Source organism: Bufo bufo, chromosome 11 (assembly GCF_905171765.1).
Source record: "Bufo bufo chromosome 11, aBufBuf1.1, whole genome shotgun sequence".
NCBI classification, from domain to species: Eukaryota; Metazoa; Chordata; class Amphibia; order Anura; family Bufonidae; genus Bufo; species Bufo bufo.
Window position 1 is genome coordinate 29668791 of NC_053399.1, and position 25295 is coordinate 29694085.

General features: G+C 45.6%; 1 protein-coding gene across 1 annotated transcript in view; it reads right to left on the minus strand.

The window, feature by feature from the left end:
- The window catches only part of MNAT1 (MNAT1 component of CDK activating kinase), a 136664-nt gene extending 114922 nt beyond the window's left edge, over positions 1-21742 (minus strand). The window contains exons 1-2 of the mRNA XM_040411200.1: positions 21592-21742; positions 1443-1595 (exon numbers count right to left, since the gene is read on the minus strand). Coding sequence (XP_040267134.1) covers positions 1443-1595; positions 21592-21680 — 242 coding nt within the window. The 5' untranslated portion in view covers positions 21681-21742. The remainder of the gene's footprint in view (positions 1-1442; positions 1596-21591) is intronic.
- Between the last annotated feature and the right edge of the window lie 3553 nt (positions 21743-25295).

The following is a 25295-nucleotide window of genomic DNA, read 5'->3' on the forward strand; positions in this document are numbered from 1 at the left end:
CATCCTATTTTGTTTTCAGGGCCTGCACAGTGAGCCCAATTGTAATGTGTTGGGCTTCAGAGGCTCATTGCGCAGGGGCAGACTCCCAAGATAACTTCAGTTTTAAGGTACTGCGGGCTGTTGGAGGGCATTAAAGGGGTTGTCCCACGAAAAATATTCTACAGTTTTCAAACCACCCCCTGGATTTGAATACTTTTGTAACTGCATGTAATGAAAAATTTAGCATAGCCACTGAGAGATTCAATAAAATGTGTCTGTATGGCGCCACCTGCTGTATGTTTTTTTTCTTATTTCTTTGACCTGCTCACAGAGATGGACGCACATGCTCAGTTTCATCCTTCAACTGTCTCCTGAGCTGTGATAATGAGAGCTGAGACACGCCCCCTAGGCTGTGATAGGGAGATCATGACCACGCCCCCTTAGCTGCAGCAGAAAGGACACTCCCCTTGAGCTGTCACCTGATATAAATCTAGCAGAGCAATGAATGGGGAGATCTCTGGATCCATATGAGGTACAGGGCTGGTTCTAGCTTTGTTAGAAAGAGGTCCTCGTGTACTGTATGATGTCTGATTTTCATTTTTTTACATTAGTCATGGGAGAACCCCTTTAAGAGATGCCAGGTTCCATTTAAGTAACTCCACAGCTTACATAGAAAAACTAAAGATTTTTAATAATATGGCGCAAGCATTTTATGTGCAAAAGCACCATAAAAATTAAAGAGGTTGCCTCAATGCGACAAGGGATTGTGCAAAGTGTGCAACCTCATTGGCTTCAGAAATGCAATGGTATGTAATGTTGGATAATACTGAAAGTGCTGTGCCCAAAGCTTTCTTTGCCAATCAGGAAACAAGCCCATGAAAGAGAACTTATTGGATTTTTGTTCATTTATGCATACCGATTTCTGACCAATTTCAATAATTTGTATGGGGTATTCCTAAACGTCCCCTCTGAGAGATATCAGGAAAAGAAGTTTGGACATATTGGGTTTCAAAATGTCCAGTCCTGTTTTTGCCCACAGGTGGTAAGCCATTGCCAGAAGCATCTGGTAACAGCTTGTTCCTCTTCACCCACGGAAATAAACTTACACACTAAAGCTAGCCATACACATTAGATCTATGGCCCAGTTTGCCAATTTTGTGAATTCGGCCAACATGCATGGTATCCTCCCAACCCCTCCCCCCAGGCGCCTATGTCAGGGGGAGATGAGGATCGGGCATGTTGGATTTCAACTGCCCAATCCTTTTGTTCTCGGGGAGAGAAGCCACTGACAGAAATGTCTGCAGCAGCTTTCTTCCCAATCTCCATTCACTACATTCGTGTGCTCAGCCAAGCCGAGGTATGTGAGGATGGGGAGAAATAGCTGTCAGTCATGTGGATATCCAGCTTTGGATACCCCACGTTAAAGGGATCCATCCTAGTGAAACTGCACACATCGGACTCACATTTTTAAGATCTTTTTGCGAATCTCCACTTCCTTATCAATTGTGGGGTCTTCAAAGAGCTGAACTCGAAAGTTGCTTTTCCGGAGGGGGGTATTGCATTCCTGACACGTGCCAGAACCACGAACAAAGAGGAGCTCAACGCAGCTTTCACATCTAGAAAAACGAGACCAAGCAAAATAAAACACACGTGAGAATATATATATATGTATAATATGTATATCACATGACTAAAACTGCCACTGAAAAGGCACCTTGCTATTATGTGCCACAGACTTACCAATCAAAAATTGGAAATTCTATTAAATTTTGGCTAAAATGCATTTGACAACGATAAAAAAATAAACACAGGGCACTTTCATTTTCTAAAGCCAAATGGGATATATGGTTGGAAAAAAACTAAAATAGATGATGAGAATAGTCACAGCACTACAGAATATCTCAGTAACGAGTATCCTTGTTAGGGATCATGCACACGAACGTATTTTCTTTCCGCTTCAGTTTTTTTTGCGGACAGTATGCGGAACCATTCACTTCAATGGGCTGTAGAAAATACTGAAGTTACTCTGTGTGCATTCCGTTTCCGTTTGTAAGATGGCCGTTCCGCAAAAAAGTAGTGCATGTCCTATTATTGTCCGCAAATCACTGTCCGAGGCGCCATTCAAGTCAATGGGTCCGCAAAATATATGGAACGCACACGGAACACATCCGTATGTCATCCGTATTTTGCGGATCCATACTGTAGAAATGCTATGCCCAGCCCATATTGCTCATGTGTTTGGTGATTAATAAGTTACTGTTTCTGTTTCCGATCCGCAAAAAACGGATCAAATACGGAAACCATACAGATATGTTTTGTGCAATAACGGAACGGAAGAGGACTTAAATCAGAGAAAAGAAAACCTCAGATACGGACAAACGGATCCGTGAAAAACGGACCGCAAAATACATATGATCGTGTGCATGAGCCCTTTTTATGTTAATTAGCTGATATAGGCCACACTATTCATTCGCAATTTGTCTAGGCGTACGGCCACACAGTCAGGTTCCTGCATGCCATGTTAGAAGATAAAATCAGGAGTGGATCATAAAAGGAGAGAAAGTATAAAGGACAGATACGACTTCTCTTTTTTGAATTCACTACTGGTTTCAGCTTCTAAAACTGCATGCAAAAACCTGACCGTGTGGCCATACCCTAATGGCGGACATATACTTCCCGAATGTCGGGAGCGAACATTACTACACTCGTTTCCTAAAATCGGCCTATGTGAAGGTGCTGCCGATAACCTCAATCATCATTTCTGGGCCGAGGATTGTGCTGTGTGAACAGTGATCTGCTGCCCAGAAACAATGAATCTGTATGAGGATGAGCCAGGGCAGTAGCCATACAGTGGAGGTGACCGCTGATGAGCAGGCAGTGATCAGTCGGCCATACAGAGGAGGTGACCGCTGATGAGCAGGCAGTAATCAGTCGGCCATACAGAGGAGGTGACCGCTGACGAGCAGGCAGTAATCAGTCGGCCATACAGTGAAGGTGACCGCTGATGAGCAGGCAGTGATCAGTCGGCCATACAGAGGAGGTGACCGCTGATGAGCAGGCAGTAATCAGTCGGCCATACAGTGGAGGTGACCGCGGACGAGCAAGCAGTAATCAGTCGGCCATACAGTGGAGTTGACCGCTGACGAGCAGGCAGTAATCAGTCGGCCATACAAAAGGGGGGGGGGGGGACCGCTGACGAGCGGGCAGTAATCAGTCGGCCATACAGTGGAGGTGACCGCTGACGAGCGGGCAGTAATCAGTCGGCCATACAGTGGAGGTGACCGCTGACGAGCAGGCAGTAATCAGTCGGCCATACAGTGAAGGTGACCGCTGACGAGCGGGCAGTAATCAGTCGGCCATACAGTGGAGGTGACCGCTGACGAGCGGGCAGTAATCAGTCAGCCATACAGTGGAGGTGACCACTGACGAGCAGGCAGTAATCAGTCGGCCATACAGTGGAGGTGACCGCTGACGAGCGGGCAGTAATCAGTCGGCCATACAGTGGAGGTGACCACTGACGAGCAGGCAGTAATCAGTCGGCCATACAGTGGAGGTGATCGCTGACGAGCGGGCAGTAATCAGTCGGCCATACAGGGGAGGTGACCACTGACGAGCAGGCAGTAATCAGTCGGCCATACAGTGGAGGTGATCGCTGACGAGCGGGCAGTAATCAGTCGGCCATACAGTGGAGGTAATCGCTGACGAGTGGGCAGTAGTCAGTCGGCCATACAGTGGAGGTGACCGCTGAAGAGCGGGCAGTAATCAGTCGGCCATACAGTGGAGGTAATCGCTGACGAGCAGGCGGTAATCAGTCGGCCATACAGTGGAGGTGACCGCTGACGAGCGGGCAGTAATCAGTCGGCCATACAGTGGAGGTGATCGCTGACGAGCGGGCAATAATCAGTCGGCCATACAGTGGAGGTGACCGCTGACGAGTGGGCAGTAATCAGTCGGCCATACAGTGGAGGTAATCGCTGACGAGAGGGCAGTAATCAGTCGGCGCAGTGTAAATGTACTTTTAAATCAAATGTATTGGTTTGCTACATCTTAAAGGGCATCTTAAATTGTCCCTATGACACTGGCTGACCTGTTGCACATATCCTTGGCAGCTGAAGACATCTGTGTTGGTCCCATGGTCATATGTGTCCACATTACTGAGAAAAATGATGTTTTAATATATGGAAATGAGTCTCTAGGAGCAACGGGGGCGTTACCATTACACCTAGAGGCTCTGCTCTTTTTGCAACTGCTGTGCCCTCTCCACTTTAATTGACAGGACCAGGCAGAGGAAAAACATCATCACACCTGGCCCTGTCAATCAAAGTGCAGAGGGCGCGGCAGTTGCAGAGAGAGCAGAGCCTCTAGGTGTAAGGGCAAAGCCCCCGTTGGACATATTAAAACTTAACTTTTCTCAGCAGTGCGGGCACATATGAACATGGGACCAACACAGATGTCTTCAGCTGCCGAGCGCACATGTAACAGGTCAGCCAGTGTCATAGCTACAAATCTGCTGACAGATGCCCTTTAAGGGGGTCTGGGTGGTGCACTCACAATTATAATCCAATTACATCATGACTTTCTCAATCCTACCAAACTGTACAACAAAACCCCCTGCACCTGTGCTGACCACAGCACACTGGATTACCTAACGTTACATAACTCTGCCTTTCATATGCTCACAATGACACAAAGCATGGCTTCCACAGACGACCAGTACGCAGATTAATCAGCAGAACACTTCAAAGTGAATGCACAGAGCACGCTTACAATGAGACCGACATGAAACGGGTCTGCACATGTTTGTTTTACAAGGTGTGCTTTCTCTTTTTGTCATTTTTGCACGAATGAAGCATATAGACTGGCAGATGGATTGTCAGTAAATTCTCACTGTATGAAGCGAATCCACCGCGGATCTGGCTGGGCTGTGCGGCGGCATTGCTGCAAGAGTCAAAGGGGGACTCCGCTGCTTTCCACCTATGCACTGCACAGGTGGAAAGCTTTGAGTACAAGCAGCAGCACATATTGGCATGCTCACGGCTGACTCCTGCTGAGGGTTTTATTCCGCAATGTGAAATTGAGATTTCTGAAATCTCATCCACTTTATTGCTACTGTAAATGCTGTGGGGTTTCTGTATGCCATTCCGGCGCAGAGAATCCACAGCATTTATGCCACATGTGGCCATAACCCCACCATTAACTGGACAATGCAAGCAAATCGGCGCAGAAAATCTGCAAGCAATCCTGATCGTGTTCATTTAGCCTTAGGCCTCATGCAAGCGATCATATGTATTTTGCAGTCCAGAATTTGCAGATCCACAAAATATGGATACCGTCGTTTTGCATCCACATTTTTTGCAGGTCTGAATTTTGTGGCTCTCCATAAGTCCATTCTGCAAAAAGATAGAATATGTCAATGGGTCCACACAAGAAAATGGCACATGGACTACATCTGTATTTTGCATACCGGTGGTCTGCAGACCGCAAGACGGAAACGGTTGTGTTAATGTAGCTTAATACGATTTTAACAGGATCAACAGGTGCAGGATTACTGAGAATTCTGCAATATGTGAATGAACACTGGATATAGTTGATAAAAAAAAATGGCTGCACAACATTTTACATACAAACAATAGAGCTGAGAGATGGGGATCATTCTAAATTAAAGTGGTATTATACCTACTATAAATGAAAAATAGAAGCTCTTTGCGCACATTTTTGATCAAACGTGTGTCGGGCCCATCTACCAGGCGTCAAGGTGGCTGTGACTATAAATATGAAAGAGCTAGTCTAAATTTTCTTGTAGTAGATATTGAGTGTATCGCGCCTTTTAGACTGAGCAACGCCCATCTGCCTGGGACTTCTGAGCAGAGTACGTATGTAGCCGGTTCCTACACTGCCCTGAAAATGTAGGCTTAGGTACGGTAAGTCCAAGAAAGGCGGTATATTAGTGTTAGGTGCCCGTCTGCGGAAGCCACCTTGACGCCTGGTAGATGAGCCTGACACAAGTTTGATAAAAAAAAATGTGCGCAAAGAGCTTCTATTTTTCCATTTATAGTAGGTATAATACCACTTTAACGTAGAATGATCCCCATTTCTCAGCTCTATTGTTTGTATGTAAAATGTTGTGCAGCCATTTTTTTTTTTTATCAACCATGTTTTCTTGATGGATATGCACCTGTGACTATGTATATGAATGTGCTAGTCTAAATTTTCTTGTAGTGAACAGCGGATTTAGCCACGATAAAATAATGGTAGCTGTGTGGTCGAGCTGAAATGTTGGACTATCAAAAGCATGATTAAAGGAATTCTACTCCAAAAATCTTTCAGGCTGAAAGGTGGAGTTACACTTTAATCTAACCCTTCTGCAAACATCAATTGAAATGAGGTTTACAATCAATGGAGCTGCGGTATATTTTTACCTTTTTGCTGCATATCCAGTCATGGTGCATAGTGCATGCACCTGGAGTCTGTGCAATTGGTTTTAACCCTCTCTACCTAATATTTTCACCAATGTCACCATTGTGGTTAGAGATGAGCGAATTTCATATTTTGAAATTCGTTCCCACTTCGTTTGTTGGTTAAAGGAGAACTGCGTTATGGATTCGCCATCTGTTTTCATGACTTTGTCCATTTGGAGATCAGAAGCTGAATTGCATACCGTCTTCTACACCAAATGCTGGCCTTATAAAGATGGTGGCGGCTTTCCAGTGACTTAGCCAGTTACTGTTTGTTCCCTGCAGTCCCATCTCTGTACATAGTGTTCAGGCCGAAGGATGGGAATAGCAGGGTGACCACAATTAGAGATAAGCGAATTTCCGCTTATGAAATTAGTTCACACTTCGTTTGTTGGTTAAAGGTGAATTGCGTTATGGATTCCGTTACCACGGACCATAACGCAATTCTATGACTGAATGCATATCGGAATGCCTTCCCCTGCCGTCCCGACTCCCCTGCATAACGGAAACGGGACGGATCCGTTATGCAGCCCATAGACTTCTATTATGACAGAATAAATAACTGAATCCCTCTAAAGGCATTCCGATATGCATTCAGTCATAGAATTGCGTTATGGTCCGTGGTAACGAAATCCATAACGCAATTCACCTTTAACCAACAAACGAAGTGTGAACGAATTTCATAAGCGGAAATTCGCTCATCTCTAATTGTGGTCACCCTGCTATTCCCATCCTTCGGCCTGAACACTATGTACAGAGATGGGACTGCAGGGAACAAACAGTAACTGGCTAAGTCACTGGAAAGCCGCCACCATCTTTATAAGGCCAGCATTTGGTGTAGAACACGTTATGCAATTCAGCTTCTGATCTCCAAATGGACAAAGTCATGAAAACAGATGGCAAATAATGCTGCCTGCAAAACAAAACGTTCTGCCGACTGCTGCTGATCCAGCAGGACCGGGACACGAGTAGACGCAGAGGATCTGACCTGCAGGGCGAGTGCTAGTAACTACTGTAGTAATTGCACAGTATATATAACATCTGCAGAGATACAAGCAATGCAGGTGATGACTCCAAGCTGCGGCACAATAAGACAACTTCATTTGTAAAGATGCCAATTTCAGACCAAACACCGCCCCAAACAGAGGACCCTGATGGGAAATAAAACATATGGGTCATTTATCAGAACGGGTGAACCATAAACCAGTCTCAGCGCAGGTTCTATTTCTTTCCTAAAGGACAAAGGTAGGATCACAAATACATGTTACATACCCAGCATGCATTTAGTACAGGATCTCAGGATGACCCATTTGGATTTCTGCCGCTGAAGTGCCACGGATCTGCACAGGGATCAGCCACCATAAACGGAAAATCCTTTTATGCCTTTTCCATGTAAAATCCACAGAAATAAATCCCATTCTACACTCTATTTCTGATTTTATTTTTTCCTTTTTGCCACCGCAAACAAAAAGGAGCAGACAATTTCTGTAGCAAGTGGAAACCCCATTCACATGTATGTCAACAGATTTGAACCCTGACGTGTGAACGGTCCCTCAGGCAATGAAGATCATTTAGAAAGTTTGGACCGGCAACCCAAGGGGTCCTCCCCTGATCTCCTGAAAGTAACAAATGGCACTCACCTTTCCACCGCTTTCTATCCCTGCAGGACCAGAAAGCGACTAGGTCACGTGACCGCTGTGGCCAATCACAGGCTTCGACTGTCCCTGCGGTTAGAAAAGTATCTCACTTCTGTGAAGTACCTTTCAAGTAGCGCTGGGCGATATGGTCTAAAATCTATAATACGATATAATTTGAAGCATGTGCGATATAACGATATATCACGATGTATTATTTTCTTCTGTATGTATACAAACTACATGGCCAACATCATCCATGTCCCCCAGCCAGCGCCATCAGCCCCATGCCATTGCCATCATCCATGTTCCCCGGCCAGTGCCATCCACCCCATGCCATTGCCATATGCCATAATCCATGTCCCCCAGCCAGCGCCATCAGCCCCATGCCATTGCCATCATCCATGTCCCCCAGCCAGCGCCATCAGCCCCATGCCATTGCCATCATCCATGTTCCCCGGCCAGTGCCATCCACCCCATGCCATTGCCATATGCCATAATCCATGTCCCCCAGCCAGCGCCATCAGCCCCATGCCATTGCCATCATCCATGTCCCCCAGCCAGCGCCATCAGCCCCATGCCATTGCCATCATCCATGTCCCCCAGCCAGCGCCATCAGCCCCATGCCATTGCCATTTGCCATCATCCATGTCCCCCAGGAAGCTCCTCAGCCCCATGCCATTGCCACCATCCATGTCCTCCAGCCAGTGCCATCAGCCCCATGCCATTGCCACCATCATCATGTCCCCCAGCCAGCGCCATCAGCCCCATGCCATTGCCACCACCATCATCATGCCCCACAACCAGCGCCATCAGCCCCATGCCATAGCAATCCATCCCCCAGCCCCGATAGATTCAGGCCCCTGCTAATATATTTACCTTTCCTGCAGGAAGGGCGGCTGGCTGATGGAGTCCGCAGGAGACGGACCGCGTCTTCTTCCCAGCATGCACTAGGAGGAACCTGACGTCACACACAGCGTCAGCCAGCGCGCTGACGATGTGTGCATGCAAGGCCCTGGCCAGTGCAGCGCGGTGCAGAGTCGGGAGGCCACGGAGCGGTGAGTGAGAAGCTTCTTCAATTCACTACCGCTCCGTGGTCATCTATCACGATATGGCGATATAGCTAAAATCTATATCGTTGCCCGAATATATAGCGATAATATCGTATATCGTTTATATCGCCCACCCCTACTTTCATGCCTCTGTGACTCGCAGCAGCAGTCATGTGATTTAGCCGCTTCATGGTCCTGTGGGGATAAAAATCAAAAGGGACCCGGGAAAGGCAAGTGGTATTTGTTACTTTCAGAGGGGAAGATCCCAGGGGTTGTCAGCTCCAACTTTCTAAATTGTCTTGATTGAACATTTTCAACCATTTTGCTGTGGTAGAGTCCGTGCAACCACTGTATAAAACTGGTTGTCTTGCTGCTTCTCACATCAGAAGACATATTGCTCCTGGTTGTGTCGGACCTCCCTCCTCTCAAAGTGGGATATGTCAACATGGAGGACACAGGAAGTACACAGCAGATAGGAGAGTGGATCTGGAGGAAAGCATCCATGTTTTCAAAGACGACAGATCATACAGGCCGTACTGCTGCCGAGTGTAGATAGGGAAAAAAGGGATCACAGGGCAGCCTGCGGGGGGGGGGGGGGGGGGGGGAGATGAATCACATGTAGCGCAAAAGGACTGCACTGCAGACTCTGCAGGGAGGTGAAGGAGGAAACCACTCAATCCTCAGCACCAGTGTCTGTCAGCAAAGTGACCCCACATGGGCTGAAGCAAGAGAGAGTGCACTGATACATGAGAGCTAGAGATAGCAGCAGCATTCTGGACACGCATACCTCTCATCCAGCATGTATTATTGGGAGGGCAGACACTCCAGCCACGAGAACATTGCTTAAAGGTGCATTTAGGCTAGGGCAACATGGCGACACTGGTCACACGACCAGGATCGCAGAGTAGCAATGATCCCTAGAAATGAATGGGAATTCCACGGATGTTGCAAGAAATCCAGCCGTGTTGGATTTCTTGCAACCGCTACTCTGCGATCCTGGCCACGATCAGTGTCGCCGTGTAGCCCTAGCCTTAGATGCCGTGGGGAGCAGCAGATTGTGGGGACAATCGGCTGCTCCTTAAGTGCAGGTGAAGTGCTGCATTTACATGCAGTGATCACCTCCACAGTATGAGATGAGTGATGGCTGCTGCTAACAATAATCGTTCCCAATAATCAATCCGTGCATTACTCGTAACTAGGGATGAGCGAATCGACTTCGGATGAAACATCCAAAGTCGATTTGCATAAAACTTTGTTCTAATACTGTACGGAGCACGAGCTCTGTACAGTATTAGAATGTATTGGCTCCGATGAGCCGAAGTTATTGCTTCGCGAAGTCTCCCGAGACTTTGCGCAATAACTTTATAAATTAATTTATACTGTAAAAAAAAAAACATTTCCCGAACTCGGGTTCGGTTCTAAGTGGCCCCTGCTCCGTACAGTATTAGAACAAAGTTTTATGCGAATCGACTTCGGATGTTTTATCCGAAGTCGATTCGCTCAACCCTACTCGTAACCACTAACACGTATGTCTATTTTACCCATATTAGGCTGGCAGGATTAGCAGTCAGACTTACACATTTCTTGTCTCAAAGGGGTATTACCATTCAATAATACTAAAAGATGGCAAACCATTATGATCTCTGTGAAGTCCATGGAGAGCATCACAAAAGCAAACACGTAATGTGAGCGAATGTACAAATTCCAGCAGATTATACAGAAATATAACAGGAAAGGTAATGGGACACTTTGGGGCCAATAATGGTCTATCATACTTCTTGACTGGATGTCAGGATGACAGAGTTTAAGACAACTAGGTCACCTGAGTGAGGTCATGACCCCTGGAGGCACAAAGATCACCAAAAAGTCACTACAGACTGTACAGCTATGTGTGTGGTAGACATAGCTGTGAAAATAGAAATCAGGTCACACAGGGCAGCGTGTCACGATTTTTAAACTGGCCATATACCTCAGCATCTTGCTTTTTTTTCAATTAAAGAAACCCTACACCAAAAAATGTAAAAGGAGCCTGCCACCAGGAAATTTACTGATAAACCAGGCACAATGTCGTGTAGGGCTAGCTAAGCTGAATGTAAAGATACCTTACACATCAGCGATCAGTTGCATCATTCTGGAGAAAAAGTACTTTGAATCCATATGCAAATAAGCAGTTACAGTAAGTGCACTGAGGGTGGGCCCAAGTCACTCTGTGCACTCTTGTATAGTATACAGGAACCTGGCTCAACCAAGGCAGAGGAAGCAGAAGGCGGAAGGTAGTGCAGATAGACACCTGGTAATGAAACCGGGGAAGGAGAGGAAGGAGGGACTAGAATAGTTCATAAGGACAGGTGTGGGGTAAAAAATATACAAAAACTGGGAAACTGAAACCTCTACATCTCATAAAGGAAACAGGTTCTTGGCAATAACCAAAGACAACTGGTTCAGGACCCGACTAGAGGGACGGCCATACTGGACTTCGTACTAACCAATAGACTTGACAGAACAACAGATGTGAACGTTGGGGGGCACCTGGGAAATACCGACCATAAAATAATAATCTTCAAAATGTCATTAAATTGGCAATTCTTCAGGGAGGCACAAAAATACTAAACTTCAAAAAAGCTAAATTTGACCACAAAATGGGATATTTTTTTAAAACTATCCTAAACTCTAATTGTGAGAGGTACATACCTTATGGGGAAAAAAGGGTGAGGAGCAAGAAAAAAAACTATGTAGATAAATAGAATTGGAAAGTAAGCAATAAATAACAAAAAATAAAGCATTTAAATCACAAAAACATGAGGATAGCGAGGAAGCATTGAAAAACTATAAGAAAAAAATAGAATATGTAAAAGACAAATAAAAGCAGCCAAACTGGAGATACAGAAATTAATTGCCAAAGAGAGCAAAACTAACTCTAAAATGTTCTTCAATTATATAAATGATAAAAAGTATAAATCTGAAGGTGTCGGCCCTTTACAGAGTGATGAGGGGGGAGTCGCAGAGAGCGACGAGGAGAAAGCAAAGCTGTTAAATATTTCTTTCTCCAATGTATTCACTGAGGAAATTGAACTGTCAGATGAAATGCAGAATGTAAAAGTAAATTCCCAATTAAAAGTGCCCTGTCTGACCCAGGAAGAAGTACAGCGGCGTCTTAAAAAGATAAAAATAGACTATTTGCTGGGACCAGATGACATACACCACCATTCTAAGAGAATTAAAGAGGACCTTTCATGGGATTATGGGTTACAAACTGGCTTACCAAATAGGACAGCCCCTACAGATGCCAGAACTTTTGTTTTTCTAAAATACCCCTCTGTTCTGGTGCTGTGTTTGGCACCTCATATGTTAATTCAGAGTATCAGTACAGGGAGGAGGACACGGCCGGGTTTCTCCTTCCCCCTTGTTGTAGAGCAGTCCAATCGCAGCGGAGAGCGTCACAGCCAGGGAGAAAAAAACAGCTCACCTTCTCCCTGGCAGTGACACTCTCTGCGGTCATGAATATCAGATCAGCTCCATGTGAGCACTGCTTCCTCTTCATTACTCTACACTTCATCCTGGAAGTACTCGCTCCATTAAAGTGAATGGAGTGGGTGCTTGTAATTACACTACGCCATCGCTCCACAGGAGACTAGACATAGTGTAATGACCAAGAAGCAGTGCCCACATGGAGCGCTGCCTCCTCATCTCACAGCTGATCGGCAGAGGTCCAGGGTGTCGGATCCCGCCAATCAGATATTGATGACCTATCCTGATAATAGGTCAACAATATTATTGGCTGGACAACCCCTTCAATAAGGCCTAAGACCATGCACAAAGACTGTCAGGTATAGTTAAGGGGTAGGAAAGGAAGATAGATAGAGGTTCTGTTTACTGGGACCCACACTATTCAAGAGAACATGGGTGCCCTGTCCCCTTTTTGAATGAAGCAGAGGTGCAGCATGCACTCTGCCATGGTTTTTCCACGTAGACTCTCGAGTGGAACACCACAGGCTAATACAGTGCCACCAAAGTGTATGAGATTTTACAAATCTCATGTACACTGTGCTTTTTATCGTTCCATGCGGATATTGACCTGTGGTGCGTATTTTGAAATCTGCAGCATGTCAATTCTTTATGCGGTTCTTTTGTGCGGATTTCATCCTTTTCCCTGCAAACCGCGGTTTTTGGATCAGAAACACACAGAAATCAACACAGAAATTTGTGCAGAATTTTTGCAAGACAGCCCGCACCGGTGTGCAGGTAGCCTTAGGGTACAGGCACATGGCAGTGTAGATTTACCATTTTCTGAGCAAATTTGTTTTTGAGCAAAGTTTCTGTACCAAATCTGAACCCAAATCCACACATGCTACTTCGAATTTTGATGCAGATTTGCCCCAGATCTCACCTATTGCAAAGGGTCAAATCTGCACTGAAAATCCACACAAACAACTGATGTCCTGTGGAGTTCAAAATCCACACCACAGGTCAATTTCCAGGAGAAAATTTCCTGCACCGTGTACATGACATTTTAAAAATCGAATCCACCTAGGACCGGTGGTACAATATTCTGCTGTGGATTTTTCCACACAAAAATCCTTTATCATACATACCATGTGCATATACTCTTAAGATTTTCTACCTGAGGTTTATATCCATACCTGTGGCCATCTTAGCGAAAAAAAATGCAAGGAAACGGTCTTAAAACATCACTACAAAAAAGCAGCGTTTGCATAATTTATATTATAATGATAAAGCCACTTATGTATTCACCGCAGCTCTGTTCCACAGCTGAGCCCGTCCCCACTGCTTCTTCTCCTCTGTTGACTGGAAGTATGAAATTCCGTATGTCACGCGCACTTGCTGCAGCCATTAACTGCCCTCACAGGTCACATGATGCTTAGTACATGTCGCCACTGAGGCCAGTGAAAGGCTGCAGAGGTGCATGTAAAGAAGGCGGGAAGGCACATTTCCGGTCCACAATGAACCAAAAGCAGCTGGATTGGAGCATCGGTGAATAGGTAAGTGGTTTTGATTCTTTAGGCTGAGCACTTTCGGAGCCATAAGGCCTCTTTCACACAGGCGTCATGGTTTTGGGCCGGATAAGATGCGGGTGCGTCGCGTTTTGCACGCGCGTGAGAGAAATCGGCATGTTTGGTAACCAAACCCGAACTTCTTCACAGAAGTTCGGGTTTGGGTTAGGTGTTGTGTAGATGTTATTATTTTCCCTTATAACATGGTTATAAGGGAAAATAATAGCATTCTGAATACAGAATGCTTAGTAGAATAGGGCTGGAGGGGTTAAAAAAATAAAAATATATATAATTTAACTCACCTTAATCCACTTGTTCGAGCAGCCCGGCTTCTCTTCTTTCTTCAGGACCTGGGTAAAGGACCTTTGATGACATCACTGCGCTCATCACATGGTCCATCACCATGGTGATGGATCATGTGACGGACCATGTGATGAGCGCAGTGACGTCACCACAGGTCCTTTTCCTACTGCACAGCAAAGATGAAGGCAGAAGAGAAGCCGGGCTGCGCCAACAAGTGGATTAAGGTGAGTTAAATTATTTATTTTTTTAACCCCTCCAGCCCTTTTTTACTAAGCATTCTGTATTCAGAATGCTATTATTTTCCCTTTATAACCATGTTATAAGGGAAAATAATAATGATCGGGTCCCCATCCCGATCGTCTCCTAGCAACCGTGCGTAAAAATCGCACCGCATCCGCACTTGCTTGCGATTTTCACGCAACCCCATTCACTTCTATGGGGCCCGCGTTGCGTGGAAAAACGCACAAAATAGAGCATGCTGCGATTTTCACGCAACGTACAAGTGATGCGTGAAAATCACCGCTCATATGCACAGCCCCATAGGAAATCTCGCCCGTGTGAAAGAGGCCTAACGAAAACTGCTTCAGTGGTCGGACAACCCCTTTAACCCTTTCATGAATGGGCCCAAAAAAAGGACTGAATATCCAGGCAACCTTTTGTGATTTTGCGCACGTGCTGGTTTAGTGACCCTAGGTTTTTTATTTATTTGACTACCAAAATAATTTTTGCGATTTTTTTTACTTGACAGGACTTTTTATTAATGTTTTTTTAGAGATTTTTTTAGGTTTCATTTGGAGGAAAACCGTTAATTATTATTAAAAAGTAATTTTTTAAATTATAGTAACTAACACAAAAAATAATTATTGCAATGGGTTCCCTATTTTGTGACAATCGTTTTCATACATAACATGTATAGGTTTGAGCGAACGGGGCAACTATGGTGACGGTTTCTGTCAGCGACTGCATTTTTTATCTATTTATCTTTTACATTTTTTTGTCATTTTTTTTAAAAGACCTCTGGAGGACCTTTTTTTTTACTGTTTCCAATGTAACTGGGGCATCCACAGGAGCACCAATTACAGGGGGAAACAGCCCCTGTGGGGGCATGACACATAGGCAGAGCTGATCAGGGTCTCCTTAGACCCTGCAGCTCTGCTTCTGCCCCTGCCTGAGACACCCCCGGCGGTCACGTGACCGCCGGGACTAACAGAGGAAGCAGCTCTGTGGCTTCCTGCTCTCCCCCATGCGCTCGTGCAGCACAGGAGGAGGCAGAAGCGGTAATAAACAGCCAGGACCCCACCTACTCCTGCTAGGTAGCAGGAGCTCTAATCCCAGCACTGATCAGCGCTGTCTGAATGTTTATATATGTGCTATCTGCACAGGGCATGTGCAGATAGCACGTATATAAGCAGTAGACAGTCTGGTAGGGGTTAATATGGCATACACGATTAGCAGATTTGCACATGATAAATTCCCCCCAAAAAAAACAAATCCACACCTTGCCCAGGACACACACAGGAAAGGTCAAAATCTAAGGGTTGTGTGAAACAGAAACAAAAAGGAAGTTTGTAAAAAAAAATTAAAAAAAATCTTTAAACTCAACAGAAATGACACGGTTAATAGAGGGACTGCTTGTGGTGGTCTCCATGGTCACCCAATGACTTCTGGTTATAAACCTGCTTTGCTGTCTATCAGGAGCCCAGCGTTTGTTGTTTAAACCTGTTTTCGGCATCTCTGAAGACTGCTGGTTCAGCTGCTAGGCTTTAAAACCATCCACGGACATAAGGGCACGGCAGCTGAACCTGCAGACGGCACAGGGGTTGGAACGTACAGAAGATGCTGAGGCTGCCGGTGTGGTTTTCACGAGTGACGCTACTGCTGGCACCAGCCCCCGACAGTGACTGACTTAAGCGACGAGGAATGCAGTCTTGATAGGGTAAAGCAGGTGTCCGAGTGAATATGACAAGTCAAGGAGCAAGAAGATGCTGTTCATATGGACTGAGCATCATTTGTGGCAATTTATCATGTTTTATTTAGATTTTAACTTGAAATTTCAAAATAGGAAATTCTTTTATATCTTTTCATACACTTATCTCTCTTCCTACCTCCATCAAACCAACTAAGATTAAAAAGGGGTTGTCTGTTTTTTACTATTGATTCCCTATCCTCAGAATAGGTCAGAAATATCAGATCAGCGGTGGTCCGACTCCCGACACCCCCGCTGATCAGCTGTTTGAAGAGAAGGCAGCGCTTATACCAAGCACTGCCTTCTCTGCTCTGTTTACCAGTTCGCCGCTGCAATAGCTGTGGTGGGCAGGTGTAATTACAAGTATGACGTCCCCATTCACTTCTATGGGACGGCTCACTTGAACAGACAGTGAAAGGGGACGCCATACTTGTAATTACACCTGCTCACCACCGCTATTGCTGCGGTGAGCAGGTAAACAGAGCAGAGATGGAAGTGCGTGTATAATCGTCGCCTTCTCTTCAAACAGGTAAATAGAGCAGAGAAGGCAGCGCTGATCGGCAGAGGTGCCGAGAGTTGGACTCCACCGATCTGATATCAATGACCTATCCTGAGGATAGGTCATGAATAGCAAAAAGCGGACAACCACTGCTGATGGTCAGGTACAGTATAGTGAGGTAAAAGGATAAAAAGGGTACTTTTATGTCTTTACATCATTTCTGACATAGTCCAAATACGTGGCCTCAGCTCTATATGACAAGGCAATGGAGGCAATGTATTAACCCCTGCCTTATGTCGCCATGTTCTGTTTTTTTACCCCTTGCCTTCCAAGAGCCATAACTTTTTTATTGTTTTCTTCACACAGACGGAAGAGGGCTTGTTTTTTGTGGGACAAGTTGTACTTTCTAAAGACACCATTTATTAATCCACATGATGTACTGGGAAGCTGGAAAAAATCTAAATGGGGTGGAATTGGGGAAAAAAAACGATTACCACACTGCTTATGCGTTTCATTTTTATGGCGTTTTACATATACATTCGAGTCACTTTATTATGACCGCCAGCTAATATCTGCCGTATGCAGCACGGGCAGCAGCGACTCCATAAGGTCCTGGTAGGTGGTCACAGGCATGTGGAGCCATGCTGACTGCAGTGCATCCCCCAGATGCTGGAGGGTTCCATACAGCAAACACGACCATGTAGGGGGTCCCACAGATGCTCAAATCATGTTTTAATGTTTGACATATTTTTTAAGAATTCTTGCATAATGTTATTTTTCATTGTCCATGTTAATATCTATTTTTTGATAAAATGCTAAAATCCTGCAGTTTTCGCGCTGACCACTATGCCTAATAATAGGAGCCACTTCTTGGTCTGTACAGATCACTTTACTCCAGTCACCTGCTTATCATTACAGGCAGGAATACAATGACAGATATCACCTAACTTTTGGCATTGTTTTTCTTTTCCCTTCCCTACTGCTGCATGTAATGGTATTTAGTCCTTTATTTTTGCTTGCATACGCAATGCAGGCTCCTGCTGGGACCCCCGGCGCAGATGTGCACGTTGCCCTAGGCTGCTCTCACACATAGCATTTCTGCACTTTTGTGTTTTTTTGTTGTGTTTTTTTCGGTGAAAATGTCAGCTCCAGATGTTGGCTTAGGCCTCCTGCACACGACCGTATGGCTTTTTCAGTGTTTTGCGGTCCGTTTTTCACTGATCCGTTGTTCCGTTTTTCACTGATCCGAAGTTCCGTTTTTTGTTTCCGTTGTGTTTCCGTTTCTGTTCCGTTTTTCCGTATGGCATATACAGTATACAGTAATTACATAGATAAAATTGGGCTGGGCAAAATATTTTCAATAGATGGTTCCGCAAAAAACGGAACGGAAACGGAAGACATACGGATGCATTTCCGTATGTGTTCCGTTTTTTTGCGGACCCACTGACTTGAATGGAGCCACGGAACGTGATTTGCGTGCAATAATAGGACATGTTCTATCTTTGAACAGAAAAACGGAAATACGGAAACAGAATGCATACGGAGTACATTCAGTTTTTTTTGCGGAACCATTGAAAAGAATGGTTCCGTATACGGAACGAAAAAAACGGCCAGTAAACGGGGGGGAAAAACGGTTGTGTGCAGGGGGCCTTAAAGAGGACCTTTCACCGATCCTGACATTGTGAACTAAGTATACAGACATATAGAGCGGCGCCCGGGGATCTCACTGCACTTACTATTATCCCTGGGCGCCGCTCCGTTCTCCCGTTATGTCCTCCGGTATGTTCAGGGACTTGGTTATAGTAGGCAGAGTCTGCCCTTGTTCTGCTGTAGCGCTGGCCAATCGCATTGCAGAGCTCACAGCCTGGGAGGTTCTTTTCTCCCAGGCTGTGAGCTCTGCAATGCGATTGGCCAGCGCTACAGCAGAACAAGGGCAGACTCTGCCTACTATAACCAAGTCCCCGAACATACCGGAGGACATAACGGGAGAACGGAGCGGCGCCCAGGGATAATAGTAAGTGCAGTGAGATCCCCAGGCGCCGCTCTCTATGTTTGTATACTTAGTTCACAATGCCAGGATCAGTGAAAGGTCCTCTTTAACCAATTCAAAACTGGGTCATTTACCAACACCCCCCCCCCCCCCCCCCACCTGACCAGGTGCATTTTCCATTTTATAGTACGTGAACCTTTGAAAGCCTTAACTTTTTTTTTCTGTTTGTTTTTTTTTTTTTTTTTAAATGTTATGCCTTATGATACATAGGGCTTTATTTTCATCTCATTTTATTTCAGTTTTTTTTAATTGTTTACACCTAGGAAAATGTAAAAAAATAATAATTGACAGATAGGGCACAACTACACTGCAACATTTGTAGCGCAACATTTTGTTGCACTAATGTCGCGCGACAATTTTTATAATGGCAGTCTATGGTGTCGCACTGCAACATGCTGCGACTGCGACACGACAGTCGCAGAAAAATCTATCTCAAATGGATTTTCTGCAACTGTTGCGTCGCAGTCGCAGCATGTTGCATGTTGCAGTGCGACACCATAGACTGCCATTATAAAAATTGTTGCGCGACATTAGTGCGACAAATGTCGTCGTGTAGAGTCCCGTAGCCTAGAAGCACAACAATTTTTTTTTTATGATGTCTCCTTGACATATAGGGTGTATTGGTTATGGTTGTCAGGCACAGGAGCTAGAAGCTGCAGTGCAGCATGCTCTGGCTTTTTTTTTTTTTTTTTAAATCAATGCTTTATTCCTGTACTGCTCTCCAGAAAAAGCAACATTACAGGGGGCACATACTTTCATGTAGAAAAATTACATATATGCAAAAACTCCAAAATGCATATGCATTCCGTTCCGTTTGGTTGCATTTCCATACCAGAGAGCAAACCGCAACAAGCTGCGGTTTTCTTTCGGTCATGGGATGTGGACCAAGACGGATCCGCCATGACCCACAATGCAAGTCAGTGTGGACGGATCTGTTTAACTGTGTGAAGCCCGTGCCCGTGCTGTGGACCGCAAATCGCAGTCCGCAATGCACGGGCACCGTCCATAGGGCAGGCGCATGGGGATCGCAGACCCATCACTTGAATGGGTCCGCGATCCCTCCGTTCCGCAAAAAGGTAGAGCAGTAGTGCTTCCGTAGTGTTCCATTCCGTGCTTCCGTTCCGCATCTCCGGATTTGCGGACCCATTGAAATGAATAGGTCCTCATCCGTGATGCGGAATGACAACGGAACGGTGCCCATGTATTGCAGATCCGCAAATGCAGTCCGCAATACGGGAACGGGACACCAACGGTCGTGTGAATGAGCCCTAACTCTGACACAATAGAAAACTGATCCGTCCCCCATTGACTTTCAATAGAGTTCATGACGGATCCGTCTTGGCTATGTTAAAAGATAATACAACCGGATCCGTCCATAATGGATGCAGACGGTTGTATTATCAGTAACGGAAGCGTTTTTGCTGAACCCTGCCGGATCCAGCAAAAACGCTGGTGTGAAAGTAGCTTAAAACCTCCATGTGCTAAAACAACTCAAAAAACTCTGAGCAATTCAGTTTTTTGTTTTTTTTCAAAAAAACTGTGTAAAGGAGCCACAACAAGTTTTTTTCTTCATGGTGGTTTTTTGGTCACACATTTTTTCCATGCATTTTTTTCAGACGGCTTTTTTCTTTTCCTAGTCAGAAGTCTATGGGAAGACATCTAAAGAAGAAAAAAAACGTACCCAGACCATGCAACGATTTGGAAACGCGGTGAAACCAGAAAACACAAGTGAGAAAAACACCACAAATAACACACTGCTAGTAGAAGGCATGATAATACCCTATCGGCTTTCAGCTGACATCTAGTCAAAGCAATTCTGGTCAAGAAAAATAACACAGCAACAAACTGTAAAATGGCGCCAAAAATACCAGTACAATGTCTTTCCATGTGTATCGGCTTCTGTAGGACTGACTCCATTGCACCATGCTGGGACTTTTAGTTCTACACATTGTAGGAGGGTACAGCGGCTTTCATGTAACTTATTTTAATGGTGTCCTAATGCGCCATGACGCGACTGGAACACGACAGTCACAAGAAATACATTCAAGTCAGATTTATTTTCGACTATTGCAGTGGAAGCACGTCGCATTGTGACAACATTGAAATACACTGCACGACACACGACACGATGCCCTTTTGTGTTGTGCGACACATGTCAACGCGCAGCCGTACCCTGAAGGTGAAAATACAGAAACATAGAAGAATGTATGTGTGAAGCCTGCCATGCGCACGCCATCGGGGATGTCACGGCATTGTTTTCAGAAAAATGTGGCTTTTTGGAGCAGTTTTCCTTCTATTTTTGCACATTTTCCCTGTATTTTTCCATAATTTTTTCTGACTTATGCACAATTTTCCAGGAATTTTTGCACCGTTTTCCTTGTATTTTTGCACAATTTTGCAGGTATTTATGCACAGTTTTTCTGGTATTTTAGCACCATTTTCCTTGTAATTTTGAACAATTTTGCAGGTATTTATTGCATCTTCCCAGGTATTTTTGCACCATTTTCCTTGTATTTTTGCATCGTTTTCCTCGTATTTTAGCAGTTTTTCCTGTATTTCCCACCCCTTATGGCGCAGACATGGGACACTTCACACATACATTCCTACATGGTTACAGGCGCAGGACACGGCTGCCACTCACAGGGTATGGCCGCACACGTTCACCATCAGCTTCAGGGACGGGTTGCGGTATTTGGTGGTCTTACACCTCGGGCAGCCCTGGTCATCCATCTCTTCTCATTACTCTCCCCAGTTGACGCAGCGGAGCGCTGAGAACACTCTTCCCCCTCAGGAACTGGCATCGGGAAGGTTGGTTCCGCCTGTCAGTCTGTTCCGGGTCCCGGCGGCTTCACTCGGAAGATTTCTTTATGAGATTCGTGTAAAAATGAATAAAAATGGCTGACACCGACAGTATAATGTGTGCTGTACATGTGACGAGAGAAAGTCGTGTTATTTTGCGGACTCGGTTTATTAACCCCTTACTACCGGACGCATTTTGAGCCAGGAGGTTGCCTAATATTACCGAATAAAAAGCGCCACTCTTTGTCTTTGCAGCTCAGTCTCATTCAAGTGAATGCTGCAATACCAGGCGCAGACTGGAGAGGCGCTGTTTATTCCGCAGAAATTGCAGGCTGGCCCTCCCATGTGCAACGGTTTTGAAGGTTGCACTCCACAGGAGGGTCTAAACTTCGCGTTTTTATGTCCAAAATAACCCATTTCGCGCGGTGGAGCTAAACCACGAACGGACACCCGGCAGGGATTCCAGCAGCTTCTGTCCAGACATGTTCTTTCTTGGTACAGTCGTGGTGGCCTCAAACCACCGGCTGCACAGCCTCTCATTGAAAACAATGGAAGAAGGATTCCGCCTGACCGCTGGGTTTTTGGTGTGGGATCCACAGCAAAATTCTGGCATCAAAAGACTCCGTGTGAACGGGTGTTAGGGTGGCAGTCCACTTTTTTTCACTGCTGCAAATCCACCCGGAAATTTTCCTATGAATGTAGTTGCGGAGGTCTGTGGACCACATCTACCTTTAGAACTGGGTCCCCAAAGTGAAGAGAGAGCGCTCTACGCATGTGCGGCCTAGTCTGCATCTACTTCAAAGGGACTTCCGAAAAGAGCCAGTGCTTAGCCGTGTTCGGAATTCCCATAGAAGTGAATGGAGAGTGGCCGCCCTTGTTCACATTCTACGGAGGTGGGACCTGCACAGGGCCGTAGCTATAGGGGGTGCAGAGGTAGCAGTCGCTAACGGGCCCAGGAGCCTGAGGGGGCCCAAAGACCCTTGTGCCACATAGGACACTGGCATTATAGAAAGTGCATACTGGTCAATTTACACCTCTGGCTGGTGGGAAGGGGTTAGGTTAAGAATTTGGCATGAGGGGGTGCCCTTTCAATGTTTGCCTCAGGCAGCAGGAAGGCTATGTGCTCCCCTGCCCCTTTCCAACAAGCACTGAGGGACAGGGGCCCAAGCTGAACTCTTGCACCAGGGCCCATGAGCTTTAAGCTACGCCCCTGGACCTGCAGCTATCCTAGCCATATGTATGAGATGGGCCAACCCCTTAAATGAGGTCCCAAATACAAGATTCTGCTTTATTAATTCCAAATATTTGGATAATGTGAATATGATCAGCTCAGATAGGGTAATATAAAGGGATCTCGAAATAGGGGAAATTTTCCAAAAATTTTCACTGGGGATTGTAGGTCACTAATTTCATCCTTGTGTTTGATTCTGTCTAAGGCCTCATGCACACAACTGAACTGTAGCAGGGTCTGTGCCCATATTGCGGCCCGCAAACAGCTTGAATGAGTCCGCAATTCGGAAGATATGGAGCGGTGAGGAACAGAGGCACGGATCGGAAGCACTACCAAGTGCTTCGGTGGGTTTTCTGTCTGTGCCTCCACACCGCAAAAAAAGTAATGCATGCACTCCTTTTTTGTGGTGCGAACCATCGGATGCGAATCGCAGACGCCATTCAAATGAATGGGCACGTGTCAGCAGACTCCGGGCACATGTTTGGCGCCCGTGCATTGCAGACCGCAATTTGCAGTCCACAGCAAAGGCACAGCTGGCACACTGTTGTGTGCATGAGGCCTAAAGGTGGGACGTTTAATTAGGTATTCTATGCGAGAACAGGCAAGCATGCCGTAATCTCAAACAAGCAGCAAATGGTAAAACAGGCCGATCAACATAACACAGCAGATGAAGAAACAGGAAAGGTCAGCAGCAGATTATCTGGCCATAAGCAGTGCACCCGAACAGGCGAGTGTGTAGGTGTTTTCAGTGGGGAGAGAGGGTGCCTGGGACCAGCTTATCTCATGGGAGAACAAAAGGATGGGGCGAAAAAAATCAATTTCACCCCATCCTTCTATCTTCATTCAGCAGGACCTGCACTGACGTCACCGAGCTCAGCACGTGGTGAACGCAATTACGTCATCAAAGGTCCTTTTGCAGGTCCTGAAAGATGAAGAAAGAAGATGATGCCGGCTGCGCGAACAAGAGGATGAGGTGAGTTAATTATTATTTTTTTTTAATCCCCTCAAGCAACATTTTACTAAGCATTCTGTATTAAGAGCGCTATTATTTTCCTTTATAACCATGTTATGAGGGAAAATAATAAAATGAATAGAACACCTAACCCAAACCCGAACTTCAGTAAAGAAGTCTGGGTTCGGGTCTGGGTATCACATTCAGTTTTTCGTCAAGCGCGGGCAAAACGCATTGCACTCGCGTGGAAAAAACTGAACATTGGAACGCAATCTCAGTCAAAACTGACTGCAATTACGTGCCTGCTCCCGCAATGTACACGCAACGCATCTAGAGCAAATCCGGGATGCCCGTGTGAACGAGGCCTAAGAGCAGTGATGGCCAGTTCGCATTGTTCGCCCGTGAACATATGCGGGCTGCCATCTTTTTTCACAAGTCCGGCGAGGCACAGGTAAGCCCTTACCTGTGCCGCGAGCCGGTCTGAAAACAAATGCAGTCACCGGGAGCAGGCAATTCCGAGAACAGCCCGATGAAGGGCTCAGAACTGCCTGCTCCAGCTGACCGCACTTGTTTTCAGACCGACTCGCGCACAGGTAAGGGCTTACCTGTGCCTCGCCGGACTTGTGAAAAAAGATGGCGGCCCGCATATGTTTGCGGGCGAACAATGTGAACTGGCCATCACTGCCTAAGAGTAGCACAGCATGGAGCACGATCATGTCAACACAGGACCCCAAGACTCCTTCCAGAGGACATGATACCAGTGTGAAGGTGAAATCATTCAACAAGTACCAGAGTGTTTAGTGCATAATGGGTTAACAATGTTATCTCGCAAACTGAACATTGGATGATTAAAGGCTGAAGCACTGGGATGAGCATATGCAAAACCACCACAAATTGTTGGAGAACAGAAAATGTTAAAGTTTTCAGAGGGTGGAGCATAAGCTGAATACCTGTTTTTTGGCTGTTGAATGCTGGAGTTTAGAAGGTTGTTACCTTGTACAGGTAAGTACAGTAGATGAATCTGGTTATGGGGATATTGCTCACTTCTGTGAATTAAAATGAGTTACATTCATCTTTGTGGGTCTTTTTTCGGTGTCATCTACCTGGATTTCTGCAATATAAACCTGCCTTGTGTCATATAATAGAGATTCTGAATTAGATGTCAGCCTCTAAATGTACTATGTATTAATACAAAGTATTATAAAGGTTATCCAGAAATATGGTATTGATGGCCTATCCTCAGGATCAGATGAGCTGGGGTCCGACACCCAGCACCCTTGCCGGTCAGCTTTTTGAAGAGAACGCTGCCCTCACCAGAGCTTTGGTAAGTGCAGCTGCCTTCTCACAGCTTACCCAGCACAGC